The sequence below is a fragment of the Mesoplodon mirus genome, assembly GCF_964341445.2.
Source record: "Mesoplodon mirus genome assembly, chromosome: 4".
In the NCBI taxonomy this organism is placed as follows: domain Eukaryota; kingdom Metazoa; phylum Chordata; class Mammalia; order Artiodactyla; family Ziphiidae; genus Mesoplodon; species Mesoplodon mirus.
The window spans coordinates 127,462,446-127,477,635 of NC_138979.1; the positions used below are offsets into that span (position 1 = coordinate 127,462,446).

The 15,190-nt window shown below is 34.1% G+C and overlaps 1 protein-coding gene across 1 annotated transcript in view; it reads left to right on the forward strand.

Annotated features, from left to right (window-relative positions):
- MIPOL1 (mirror-image polydactyly 1) overlaps nt 1-7,458 on the forward strand; it is a 318,902-nt gene extending 311,444 nt beyond the window's left edge. The window contains exons 12-13 of the mRNA XM_082618610.1: nt 5,299-5,377; nt 7,051-7,458. Of these exons, the coding sequence (XP_082474736.1) occupies nt 5,299-5,350 (52 nt within the window). The 3' untranslated portion in view covers nt 5,351-5,377; nt 7,051-7,458. The remainder of the gene's footprint in view (nt 1-5,298; nt 5,378-7,050) is intronic.
- Nucleotides 7,459-15,190: the final 7,732 nt, after the last annotated feature.

Consider the following 15,190-nt stretch of genomic DNA (forward strand, 5'->3'; position numbering starts at 1 on the left):
TTGTTTGGGGGTTTTGTTTTTGTTTTTTGTTTGTTTGGTTGGTTGGTTGGTTTTTTAAGGTGGGGAGGGTAAATGTGGTCCCTGTTATTACATCATGGCCAAAAGTATAACTTCTCCTATAACTCTTTTAAAATGTCATCTTCTTAATGTCTAGCTTCCTTCTCCCCTGTTGAGAAATCAGCTGTCAGTCTTAATGTTCTTTTCCTGAAAGTAAAATCTCTGTTTTCTCTGATTGCTTTTTAGATCTTTTTCGTTGTTGGGTTTTGGGGGTTGTTTTGTTTTGTTTCATTTTGTTTGGCAGTTTTATTTTGTGCCTAGATGTGAAGTTCTTTGCTTGAGTTCATAGACCTGTTAAATCTCTGACTTCATATCGTTTGTCAGTTTTAGGAAATCTTTGCTCAGTATCTTTCTCCCCCTCCTTCTGTGACTCCAATTATATATTTTTTATATTTTTTTTCACTGTGTTCCCATATATCTCATCTGTATTTTCCTTTTTTTTCTCTATGTGCATTAGTTTTGAATTTTCAAAATTACCTGTCTTTTATTTCACTAATCCTGTCTTCTGCTGTTAAAGCCAACTATTCAATTCTTAATTTCAGTTTCTGTATTTTTTAATTCTACAGTCTCCTCTTGATGTTTTTGGTACATTTCAATTCTCTGGTGAAATATTCATCTTTCTAAATATATTGTCTCCCCTTTGCTTATAACTATAAGAAACTATAGTAACTTAGTTACTATAAAATAGTACTTAAAAATCCATGTCTGCCAACTCCAATATCTGAATCACCCATGGGTCTTGCTCTATTGTCTGTTTTGTTTCTAGGTGTCTAGATGCATGGTCCTGTCTCTTGGCATGCCTATCAATTGTTGATTTACTGTAAGACATTCTGATCCTCCAGGTGATTTTGTTTTCCACCAGAGAGGGCTTAGCCTTTCCTCTATTGGAAAGATTGAGTGGAAGCTAATCACCTTAATCCAGTCAGGTATGCTGAGTTGAAGCTGGGTTGCAGTTTGAGTGAGGCTGTTTTCTCTGGTTTGCCTCTTTTCCTATGGGGTAGCTCACTAGGCTTTCAACAGTGAAGGTAATATCTTCACTCCAGTCCTTTTAGATATTCTCATCTGAGCTTTTTTAACCTCCCACTTAGGACAGCCCAGAATTTGCCAAATACTTTGCAGGGGAAACTAGGCATGTGTTTCGGGCCCCTTTGGTTCTCCTGGTCTGTCGCTCCAGCCCTGAAAGATTGCCAAAAGCTCTGCTGGTTTCCCTGTCCCTAGCAGCAGTCTTCTGCCAGGACGAACCCAGAGCCAGCAAATGCCTTCAGGGGAAGAGCGGCTGCAGACCATCAGTTTACCTCTCAGTTCTCTCTTCTCTGGAATCTTAGTTCCTCTAGTTTGCTTTGTTTCAGCCCCTCTCTGATACTTTTAAACAAATATGGTATGTATTTTGTCCAGCTTTACTAGTTGTTCCTTGGCAGGAGCGTTGGTCTGCCATGAACGACTCTGTTCTGTCTGGGAGCAGAATTCCAGTGAGTTTTTAATTTCTGTTATTATATTTTTCATTTCAGGAAGTTACATTTTGTTCATTCCCAACTCCATTTGATCATTTTTGTTGTCTCGTTTCTATCTCATATTTTCAACCCCTTTTTAATTTTCTTATACGTTTTAAATGTGCTTATTCTATACTTCTGATTATTTTAAAATCTCAAGTATTTACTGCTCCAGTTTTGAGATTATTTCTGCTAGCTACATTTATCTTGCCTCGTTTCTTTAGATGTTTACTGATTCATGAATGTGAGCTTATATGTCTTAGGATTAGTCTCTGTGGGTCTTTTCAGTCCTGAGTTGAAGGTGGGTTCCTTCATAGAGGCTTTGCATTTGCTTCCGCCTGGGAACATGTACAGGCCTTAGCACACTTTAAAATCCTAATTTGAATTTTATTGGGCCACTTAAGTAATAATCTGGGATGAAAATCCACATGAGGGCTAGCTTGTGTTTATAAAATTCATAAGGGGAATTTTTTTTTCTATCCTCCATTCATAGTCTAAGATTTCTCTTCGTGGGTGGGCCCTGGACTTTGTCCCCTAGCCCCTACTCCATTAGGAGGCCATGAAAACCAAAGCTCAACTTCACCTCTATCATAAGTCAAATGCTCTCAAGGTAAAAACCGCCCTTCATGCTTCACATACCGTTAAGGGTTCCCAGTTTAACTCAGGTTTTGGCCTCTCAGTATTCATTAGCAACTTGCCAACATAATGATGCATTTGAGATGTTTATAATTTTCTGTCCAACATTTTTAGTTGCTCACTGTGGGAGGTTCCAGGTCCATCATGGTAGGAAACTCTAGTCAGGGCTGAATGTTATTAAATTTACACACACACACAGAGGTATAATTATACTACTAATAAAATGTTCTGAATTTAGTATCACTTGTATACATGATTAAAATGAGTAGGTAATAAATTTACCTTCCAGGATCCATAATTGCAGCTCTTTGTCCCCACCAGGAACTACAAGCAGTTTTTCATTAGAGAAAAGAAAATGATTGAATAATCCAAATTAGCCTGGGCAAGAAAACTAACAGCTGCCTAAAATGAAATGTTTGAGTTATGAGCCATGTGCCACTTTGGTTTATCTGCAGCCAAAAGGTTCAGAATCCTTATTCAATTAACCATGTTGTTTGGGAGGGACTGGTTGCCCTGAATAAGAGCTGCCTGGTGATGAGTAAGAGGTATCCGTGACACACAAGTTCAGACCTTGCAACTCTGTTTGTGTTGTTTGAACTTTCTTCTCTGTTGTAGCTAGGGATCCAGCATGGAATTTAAACACTTGTATGGTAACTCCATTCCTTCAGCCATTGTGTTGTTAAGCTCTAGCTAACGAACTTTTAACACTGGTTCCATGTAAGGTAAGACTTAGAAAACAGCAGCAATCAACAATTTCTGGCTTTATAAATAAAACCATTATGTTTTTCGGAAAGTAAGATGCTCCTGCCTGTCTATTCCAACTGATCCCCTCAATAGTAGCGTTCATAACATGTATGAAAAATAAAGAAATAAACCAAGGTAGCACCTAAGAAAGCTTAAATTAAGAAGTGGCTTTTATTTCAAAAAATCACACCTACTGTAACAGAAACTTCAAAATGTATACTTGTTTTAAAACTTAGGAGCTTTGCATAAAATAGAGAAACCAAAATTACGTAATATTTGAAAAGGTAAGAGCTGCCAAATGCACCAGTCAAATATACTTTGTCTCACGTGGACTTTTCTTCCATGCCAACAGTTTTTGTTGCTTAGGGAGATCCTCCTGATAATGTCACAAAGAATGTTTCTCAAACCCGTATAGATTATGTACACAATGGCTTTTTAAAGACAAATTTGACTTTAAATCTCTAAGCTTCGTTTTGCTTCTGAACATACTGTTTTGAAACAAAAACCAGGTGACTAAAAGGAGACTGAATTTTTTTCCCCAACTTATAAACAAGTCCTGAAGATAATTCTGGAGGAGAAAATTCAAATATAGTTTGAACAGTGATATACTAATTTGACATAAAATGTCTCAGTGTTATTGCTGTGAAGAATTACTCTTTACTTGAATGTGTACACTGATTACTAATGTCTTACATCATATTCTTACCACTTTACAAAATTAGATTTGCTTTTTGCATCTTATTTTCTTAAATTATGGTCATACTATGTAGAGTAATTGTATACTTTTATTTAGGTGACATAGAGGAACATGAATATGTAATCTCGTTTGTCAAATAAGAAAAACTTGAAATCAGTTTCCTTTCAATTAAGACCTCAATCATGTCTTATAATCACTTTATTTCTTCTTTTATAAAAATTGCAACAACTTTTTCAAGAATTATAGCTACCTTGTGGACTGTAAGTTTAAATATTGCAGATATTATTGTCTTTAAGTTGCAATAAGACAAACAGTGGCTTTATCATTTCTAGAATCAAAGAATGAAGAGTTCCTGTGTGCACGTTTTCTGGGCCCATTTTGGAATTTTCTAAAAGAACCAATTGCCCAAATCATACATCGAGGTTCTGATATGTTAGTTTGTTTTTCTGTGGATGGCAAGAATATTAATAAAAGTGATTCATTCGTACTAATACCTTAGACCCTATGCTACTCTCCATTTCAGTTCCTAGTCTATACTTTTATTGTTTAATTCATTTGCCATTTTTAATCCTCTGTCATATTCACCTTCATGAGTTTAAATCCAATTCATCCTTCAAGAACACTTTTATACCACCTCCTAACATGAAGCTTTCCCTAATTCCCCACCTCCACCCCACCACCAAGTAGAAGTTAATCTCTGCTCTGTAAGATTTATAGCCCTTCCTTCATCTCTATTAGGGCAGTTATTAAGTTCCCTGTTGTTTCATTATTCCTGTACTATCTCCCATTAGCATGCAGCTTCTGGAGGTCAGAAATTCAGTCTTGTTCATATTTCTTTGCACAGGTAGATACTTAATGAATAATCATTCTTATTAATGATGAAACCTAAAACTTCAAACTATATTTTTCTGTGTAATCTGTCTTTCTAAAAAATATATGACACTGAAAGATTAAGATTTGAGTATCCTTTTTTAAAATAGTGGTATTAAAATATACTATTATGTCAAATTATCTAGCACCTGGCACATTACCAGGTGAAACATTGAGTTTACCTGAAGACTTTAACTTTTAATTGTAATCAATTTAAAGTGAAGAGTTTTGGGGTTGGGGGAGGGGGTAATATGTTTGATTTGATTCGGTTTGTTATTTTAATCAGAATTTCTTGTGTTTCTGTTAAATTTTTGTCCCATACAGTCCATAGTTTGAAATTTCACTCCATGATGAAGTGAAGATGTGGTTTTGTTGTCTTGGAAAGTTTACCCAAAATTTCCAGACCACAAGAGAGGTCATTTAAATCTTTATTGAACAACAGTAATAACTAAATTGCTTTCTGGAACCAAGTATGTCAAAATTCAAAGAAAGGGAGAAGGCAAGCAATGTATAAACCAGTGGGCATGTTTGGATGCTTTCTGATAATGCTACAATCCACTTTAAATCATGATTTCAAATTCAGTAATTCCTTATTTCCTAAAAGTAACCAAAGTCTTCTGAATTCCGATTATTTTGATAAGCTTTCTTGAGATTTTATTTTCTGGTTCTTTATTATTCTTTCAATACCTAAGCCCTATCTAAGATATTTGAGAGCAAAAATAAATTGTGTATGAACATTACCCACCAAGCTACAGCTTCAAAAATTAATATTTAGTTACTAATTTTATTTTATCTCTATTTTAGTCTCCACCAATTTTCATCATACACCTTGCTGAAGGAAGATTCTACAGCTTAAAAATGACTACCATTCTTCAATAAATAGGTCAGTAGTATCAAAGGCTTTTTGAAACACTTAAGCATAGAATATTCACTGCACTTTACTTGTGTGACCATGACATTAACACACTGAAAACCTTTAAGTTCCCCAAAGAAGACTTTCTTCTTATACATCTTTCCTAGCTGTGTCTAATCAAATTATGTTTTTCAAGATAGTATGTCCTTTTCTGAAATTACTTCTAGTATGTGCCTCACACACAAAGTTAACTATCTTGGTTATAATTGACTGCCAGCAGAAAGACTCACTTTTGATAACAGTATTTTGTTAGTGATTTTCTAGGACATACATCTTCTTTCCTCATCAAGAAATAGTAAACCCAAACTACCAACATTGTTTCCCATGTCGAAAGATTAAAATTATCTTAATGAATAGTGCTCAAATGCTGGCACATGGCCAAATGAATAATCTTTGTCTTAAAGTAGCAAAAAGTGTAAGACACTACCTATGTTAAGACTTGATTTTCTTTAAATTCATCAGACAATAAGTGAAAATGCTATAGATTCTTAGCTTTCGTCTTGAACATCTGAAGTTCTCTTAGCTAGTAATTTTTTACTTAGATGTATATCTTTAATCCTAGGATCTCCCATCTCTTTGAAACCAGTTAATTAAAATAGATAATCACCTTATAGAACTTTCACATTAGGGTAAAATGAGAAAAAAAGGAATTGAGTAACTTTCATATACGACATAAGCAGGCATTTTCAGAGCTCAAAGTACAAATGTGCGTCCATTCCTAAGCTCCTGCTTCCCCGTTTCTGTTAAGAGCTGAAACTTGTGCCACCATGGTTAATGTTTTGACAGATTTTATCATAAACCTTGCTGTTGTAAATTTGCCTTGAGCCAAAATTTAACATGTTGTAAGCTCAGAAACAGTTTTTGCTGTTAGTCATGAGAAACGGAAATAAATCAATTATGCTCTTTTGAATGATAGGAGTAGAGAGTTTAACTCTAAAATTACACGTGACTTGAAATTTGAGAGAAATTCTCATTTTTTATGTCCACAACCTCTCAACTGTCAAACATACATAACATATAAACATACATAAACACTTTTGTGACTCTCACAAGGGAGAATATACCAAAGGAAATCATGTGGCTTTAATATGCTCACTAAATTTCATCACCAAAATATAATCCCTAATTTTTTAAAATGAAAATGTCCTTTGCCTTATTATATAGAGTCAAAAATTTAAGCCCTCAACATGTGATTGATTCAAAAACTATGAAGTAGCTACTTTGTTTCCAAATAATTTATCAGAATGCACTTCAGTTAGACCCTGTCTTATGGTGTCTGTCATCTATAACTACTTAGAGTATTTTATTAAACTTTAACTCCCAATCATTGCTATTCCTAACAGCCTGCAGATCTAGATATTTTTTCTCCCTAAAACATCTTCAATGACCATGACCATTAATAGTTACTCATAAATGCATTTGGACACAGGCTAAATCATAACACATCAGTGAAGAAAAAAAAATGAGTTGTAACCCAGTCTTTACCCTAGAATAAATCAAATCAACAAATATTTATTGAATGTCTACTATGTGCAAATAGCCCTGGACTGGTCAGCTTTTAAAAAGCCATCCAACTTTTCACATTGACAAATCAAAGCATTATTATTTTCAAGTACTGCAGAAGCTGCTTCCATGTCCTTTAGGTGACAAAGCCTCTGAGGACCCTGCAGTTACTTAGGATAAAGAAAGACAAGGAAGAGAAAGCTAATTCACAACTGAAAAAAGAAGAAAGAATAACCTAAAATATCACCAGCAGATTGCATCATACATGTGTGTGTGTGTGTGAGCTTATGTGTATGAGCATATATTATATATGTGTGTATATTTATATACACATATACACACAAAGAGAAGAATGAGTGAGTTTGAAAAAAATAATCTTTGTTAAGGTGACATAAGAATTGACATTTATATTTGAGTCCAGAGCTTTGCTTTAAAAATGGCTTAATGTCTTAAAAAGGAACGAAATTGGGTCATTTGTAGAGACGTGGATGGGCCTGGAGACTGTCATACAGAGTGAAGTAAGTCAGAGAAAAACAAATATCGTATTTTAACGCATATATGTGGAATCTAGAAAAATGGTACAGATGAACCAGTTTGCAAGGCAGAAATAGAGATGCAGATGTAGAGAACAAACGTATGGATACCAAGGGAGGGGGATGGGGTGGGATGAATTGGGAGATTGGGATTGACATATATACAGTAATATGTATAAAATAATAAGAACCTGCTGTATAAAATAAATAAATAAATAAATTTTTTAAAAAATAGGCTTAATATTTTGGCCAGTGTTAAGTAAGTTCTGTGGTACTAAAAAACCAAATATATCATAGTATAACAGATTACTCAACTTGGCCCCCAGATTCTAAAACCTAGCTTTCCCTAAAGTCTGTTAAGAGATGTCTTCATCAATCAACAGATTTATAATAGAAGAAGTGACTTCTACAATGTTACTATAAAAAATTATGATAGAAGCCTAAATAAGTAGTTAATTTTATCATAAATAAGAGAAGCTACTTAAAAGCGCATTTTAAAGATTCTAATTTTTATTAGAAGCTAAATAAATCCATCAGTAAGAGACAAAACTTGTATACTTTATTATACTACATTATATATTATACTGTACTCTTTTATACTATATATTATACTATATTTTATGCTACAATGCATTTCATTTTACTAATCTGTAAAAGATAAAATAATACACTATCTACCCACATCAAATAATTAAATGTGTTTCCTTAGTGAAGTATAAAAGGGAGGCTGTCAACAGTTTGCAGTTTTACCAAATAGAATTAATCCTGGTTACTTTGCACAGAAGGTGTGTGTATGTGTATATATATATATATATATATATATATATATATATATATATGACTGATGATATTGTCATTGACATTCTCACGGGTGATGTCTAGTGTCAGTTTTAAGTATTTATTTAGGAGAAGTAATTTTTTATCAATTTTTGCCTCCTATTGGTAAGCTGTTTAATTTCTAATGAAAATCAAAGCAGATTCTTTTAAGCAGCACCTTTTATCTTTCCTAAAATGTCTGAAATTAATTTCTCAATTTTTCTCTGGGGAAAAAAACTGGTATAGCTCTATTATTCAAAGTTTATGCTTCTATTATGAAAGTGTTGCTTATTAAGATCACTTTGAAGCAAAGGTATCTTTTCATATATCTTTTTAATTATTTGATACTTTTTCATCTGGTTGTAATTTATTTTCAAAGTATACCCTAATTGCTCTGTAGTAAATTTTGGATTGCTTCTCAGTTTGTGTATAGCCTTCTCTTCTTGATAAAACTATACTATTGGCCTTCGTAAATATAGCAGGCACTTTCAATGTGTGACTACATTGGTTTGGTTTCTTTTTTTCATTTTCTTGGTATATTGTAAAAAATGTCTTTGGATATATTTTAAATAAAATTTCACTTGGACAATCCAGACATAATGCTTAAGTTCATGGAGAAATATTCTCTTTAGAGTTGTTTCTGATTTTCAATTCACCTTTCCCCCTCCTTTGGCCAGAATTCCCAATACTGAGACCCTCTCACCTAGGACCTAGCCTGGATTCACCTGCCCCCTTGTGGTATTCCTCTCTGAATAGTTTATTGATTTCTGAAATTTGGATTTGGTATTACATAGCCTGAAAAGATAAACCTCTTTACTCTTGTCTAGCAGACTAAGACCAGAAAATTTTTCTTCTGTTAGTCACTGGCTAACATAAAAAGATGAAAGGAGTTTATATTTTTAATTTAATTTAGAGCACAAGAGGAAATTGAACACTATAAAGAAATTAGTACCTTGGAATAAATGATAAGAATTTTGTCTAGAATCGATATTAGTGACCTGCAGATTAATAAACTAAAGAGATGTTTCCAAGATTCTCATAAAGCAATTTAAAATCAAATTTTTTCTATGTCAATGTCTCCTTTTTTAGTGAGTGGGAGAGGAAAATGTTACTCTATTTTATTTAAATTTTAAATAGATTTCCTAAACCTCTCATCAAGGATGAATTCATAAATATACAAAATAAATTAAATGTTGTATACTATATGATCAGATATTTTGGTACGTTTGACACAAATAGGTTTTTGTCTCTCTCTGAAAAAAGGAATTTTTTCACATGCCGCAGGACTAATTCTTACATCTTCAATCTTCAACTGAAGTCAATATTGAAGTCACATGGGAAAAGGAGGATATAGTCAATGAGCGAATTACCTAGACACAAATTTGGAGACATTTTGCAAGAATAAGGACATAAGAATTAGGCATCTAGTTAATAAAGAATAATGTGCAGATAAAAGAAAGGGGAAGAGGAAAGAAAAGCACTATTTACAAAAGTAATTTGTCTTTCTTAGAAGGAAGAAATAGATTAATAAATTATTGTTAATAAGATCCCAAGTAATCTTTAAAGACTTATTTTTCTATCTGTTAACTGTAAATATTTCTAGCAGAAAGAGTTGTCTCTGTGCTGTTCCACCTCCTCCCCTATTCTTCATCAAAGGCTGGTTTGATTGAATAATAGTGGTCCTCTGTGGCATTTTTAACATTATGTCACCTCACTTGAGATCTAGAAGAAGAAAAAGTATGCAGGCTTTAATAAAGTTGTAGTCCAACTTCCAAATTTCTAGTGTTTAACGCTCCTTTGCAGCTTCTCTTACATTTGTAACAGTTGACCTACTAACAGGTTCCCAGAAACCCAGGTCCAAATTTTGGCAGGCTTACCTCACCTCTTTGTCCTTCCAAAGTACATAAATGCTAAACTGTGTTCACAGTGAGGAAGGGAGAGTCATTCTAATGAGACTTTTAAAACCAGGACCCTTTCTGCTCCCTACCAAGTTAACTGCCATTCTCTCAGAAGGAATAAAGTTTTGTCAGTGTGCTCTTGGCATAATTTCTTCAGCCTGGATTAAACACAGGTGACTGAGAGTCTACCTTATCTCCACAGGGCATTAGTCACTCTATAAAAGTTAAATTTATTATGAAATGCTTTGTTTGTGTTAACATATATCTTCTCTGGGAAGTTGGAAACAAAGGCATGTCCTTTAAGACTCCATATGGGGAAAACACATCCTCCTGTGGAATTTAACCTTAATTTGAACCAAGATCTGTGAAAGAAAAGCACTTTAGTGTATTGTTCCCTTGCTCCACCCCTCTATTCCCTTATCTAAATGGGGTTACTGTTGCTTCGTGTTTTTTAACTCTTCCCATTCCAAATCTTGCTTTCCTGAGTTTAAAATAATCTTAGAAGTATATCAAAATAATTGTGGCAAATAACTATGCCTTGCTTTTAAGGTTTAATTCTGATATCTTTAAAATTAAAGAAATATATAGCCAGTTTATACTTATATATCTTATTGTTCATTACCTTGTTTTAACAAATGGTACATTGTAAAGAATATTTTATTTCCTGAAAATCTTTTCTAAGATTCATTTACTAGCAAACATTGTCATGTATGCATAGTTTATGCCTTATTAGAAGTAAAGAATCATTAGAAGAAAAGTTTACATTAGGAATGATGAGGAGATGTATTTGAAAGACTAATTTTGACCTCTGTTTTCCTTCAGTCTGTTTGCATAATCTTGCAGTGCTTTCAATGTATCTAAATCCATAGACGTTCCAAGGCTTCTTTTTAAAAGTAAAAGCAAAATTTCCATGGCTGCTTCCCGCCCTCATAACAGACCAGTTGTTTATAAGCAGCAGAGAGTATTTTCCAAAAAACTTTTAGGTTTACATTTTTTAAAATTCTGCTTTTATGAATACTTGAAGTTTCTTTTTTTAATTTTTATTTTTAACATCTTTATTGGAGTATAATTGCTTTACAGTGGTGTGTTAGTTTCTGCTTTATAACAAAGTGAATCAGCTGTACATATATATATATCCCCACATCTCCTCCCTCTTACGTCTCCCTCCCACCTTCCCTATCCCACCGCTCTAGGTGGTCACAAAGCACTGAGCTGATCTCTCCGTGCTATGTGGCTGCTTCCCACTAGCTATCTATTTTACATTTGTTAGTATATATAGTACTTGAAGTTTCTTTAATAGCATCTACCAACAAACGTAATTATTCAAATGATTTTCCTTCATTATCTTTTATTAAGAAAAAAATAAATTTGAGTATAAGCTTAGATATTAATTTTAAAAATATGAACATGATATTTAACTTGACAAGTACTCAGTTCTACTCAAAATAACTATCTTCAGCATTGTTAAATTGAAAATTTCTTAGCAAAATAAAAAATTCATAGCAAAATATTTATAGATTCCTACAGTCACATATTTCCTTATTACATAGTATATTTTATTTAAACTATTAAAATTAGTTTGATAAAGTTTTTTTTAAAAACTGTGGAATACATGCATAATACATTTAGGACATTAGGACATTTATCACAAGAAATATCCAATCAGGGCATCATTGTTCTCCAATTCAGCCCTGCCTACATTTATTGGTTCCACCCGAATCAACCCTCATATGACATTTATTGAAGCTTAGTTTCTACCACATGTTAGCACTTGATTATATACTATGTTGTTATTTAAATTCATAATATGTATTATTTTTCATGGAAATTATAAACTCACAATAATAATGAGTTGACAAATGGAACACTTTAATTTACCTCTTAGACTCAAATCCTTGTTTCTCTTGGAATTTGCACTGCATTAGACACTGGTTTGATACAAACTTTCTTAAAAGATAACAGCCCTATACATCTGTTGCCCCCAGATTTTTCCAAGAATGGCTTTGGATGACTATATCCATGGCATATATAGATGCCTGTATAGCATGTCATTTATTCATGGTCCTACTATAAGATAACTGTAAGAAGATCTTTCACAGGAGTAAAATTGTCAAAATGATAGATGAACAAGGTAATGGGAGAAGTGGTAATAAGTATAAGACTGAAAAGGCAGATGTTAACCAGAAACAAAGAAAAGAATGAAAAGTGTGGACCTCATAGATGATGGTGAGAAGCACTTTGGCAAAAACAAAATAAAGGAGCAGGACTTCTCTGGTGGCGCAGTGGTTAAGAATCCGCCTGCCAGTGCAGGGCACATGGGTTCGACCCCTGCTCCGGGAAGATCCCACATGCCCCGGAGGAATTAAGCCCGTTCGCCACAACTACTGAGCCTGTGCTCTAGAGCCCGCAAGCCGCAACTACTGAGCCCATGTGCCACAATTACTGAAGCCCACACACCTAGAGCCCAGGCTCCACAACAAGAGAAGCCACCGCAATGAGAAGCCCACACACCGAAACGCCCCTGCTTGCCGCAACTAGAGAAAGCCCGCACGCAGCAACAAAGATCCAACGCAGCCAAAAATAAATTAATTAAATAAATAAATAAAGGAGCAAAAGGGAGAGAAAGAACCAAAGATAATTCCAAACTGCCACATGTATGAATTTTGGTGAATCCCAAAATATTTGCAAAACTGGATAAAAGAGGTTGTGTGTGTGTGTGTGTGTGTGTCTATAACAATGTAGACAAGACTGGTCTTCACATATTAAATTTTAAAGATGTCAGGATGTGGCAAAACAAAATAATACAATACTGAGCATCTTTACTGACCATGAGCTCTATTACTAGACAAATACATGTCAGGTGAAATTAGAAATAATAAATAATGAGTTCATGAAATGTATTATTGTATTAATTCTTATTTTATCTGTGAATCTCCAGCACCAACTAGAACATACTGACCATAGGAGACACTTAAAAACATTTAGTTTAAATTAAAATTGTCCTTACCAATGAAATCACGATGGAGTCACAAGAATTATGGATGATGTACTGTGGCAATGGGTAAGGGCTAGGGGACAAGAGAATCAATTGTAAACCATCTAAGCCCTATTAATATATTAGTCATTTAAGGTCATACAAATAATTTACAGTACAAGTGAAAGTGAAAGTAGTGTTTTCAGGGGATATTTTTCTATTCTGGTTATACTTGGAAGTCCTCAGGACAGTTTCCATTCTGATTATATTTTGGAAGTCTTCAGTATTTCTCTAAAAGTATATCTTGATGAGAGGATTGAAAGAGATAATAGAGGGGGTATTTGTTTTTATCAGTAATTCAGACAACACCATCCCAAGTGCTGGGGATAAAAAGTTGGATAAGACACAATTTCTATCCTCATGGAAATCACAGTCCAGAGGGAATGACAGAACTGTAAATAATGTAATGTAGTATCATAGGTACCATAATAGAGGTAGGCTCAGAATGCTTTGGCAGAACCGAAGAAAGTGTATCTTGCCCTGTCTATGAGATTAAGGAAGGCTTCCCAGAGGAGATGGTGTTGGAGCTAAGTGCCATTGGGATTGGCAATTAAGGAGGCCATGATGACTTTAATGAGAGCAATTTCTACTGTAATGAGAGACAAAATCCAAATTGCAGTGAACTAAGGTGAATGAAAAATGTAGAAATAGACACAGTGAATATAGACTACTTTTGCCTGGAAATTACCTTCTAACTCTTCTTATTTGCTGCCTCTGAAAAGATTTAATAAGGAATTTCACATTGCATAGCACAATTAAGTGCAATGATAGTAATGGATTTCTTTTTCTGTGTTAGTAAATAAATTGCATTACACTTGTACAAGCTCAAGAACATAAGTCCTTCCAGCAAGAGCCTTAGCACTGAAAGAGGGTCATATCTACACCCTTGCATTATGAATGCCTTTTGATCCCTAATTCTATTCCTTTTTCTATTCAGAAATGTCACAGTCTCAATTTCAAAGTGTAACCTGATGAAACTTTCTATTTCTTTCCTCTCTTCCAACTTTCTTATAATTTCTCTTTGTACCTCTAACCACATATCCTCAAGTGATTCAAATATTTTATTGTCCATGCATTATCTTTCTAATGCTAAATATTACCTACTGAATAAACTCCAAAGTTTTTAGAGAATTCAAAGCCCTGCAAACTTTTGTTCCAGTCTACTTTCTCAGGTTTATTTTCCTGTAGCTTCCTCTTTCAGGCTTCAACTTCACCTTCCCCTCTGTGCACTCTGATCTTTCTGGCTTCCATTTCCTGACACTGTTACTTCCTCCTGGAACTACCATCTCCCTGAAATCTTATATCTAAATCCTATCTGACACTTAGGTCTTAGTTGTCATATTCCCTATAAAAGCCTTTCTTAATTTTCCCACATATAGATTTTCTTCTCAACTCTTAGTATTTATATGTGCCTCTCTGTTCCTTTCATTCATTCATTCATTCATTCAACAAACCTTTACTGAGCACCTACTATGTGCCAGGAACTGAAACTGCCATTTTCTACATTTTTTCCCATGGTTGAGTAACTTTTATCTCATCAGTCCTATCAGACTGTACATTCTTTGAGGTCAAAAATCATCTGATATAGCTCTATAACTATCTATTACAATGTTTTACACATAGTAATTGTTCTACAAAAATATATTGACCATATTAATGAATAAATTAATCTCAAATGGAGATTCATTCCCTGAAATTCAATTAGACAAAGATAGCACCCAAATCTTTTATCCTCCCTGCCATGAAATTCCATCCTATTATCTGAAAGAACACAATTTGTCACCTCCTCAGGTTAACCAACTTAAAATAGCATTTTTTAAAAATGGTATTTGATTTCCTTGTACTTATTCTCTTACACTCTTCCTTGTCTTCATCTCCATCCATTCCACTGAAAGAGTCCACAAGTTATAGTATTAATCAAATCCTTCCACTTACCTCCATCACTACCTCATTTAGCTGGTGACCATACTACAGCTTCCATCTTAAAAGGATCACTCAA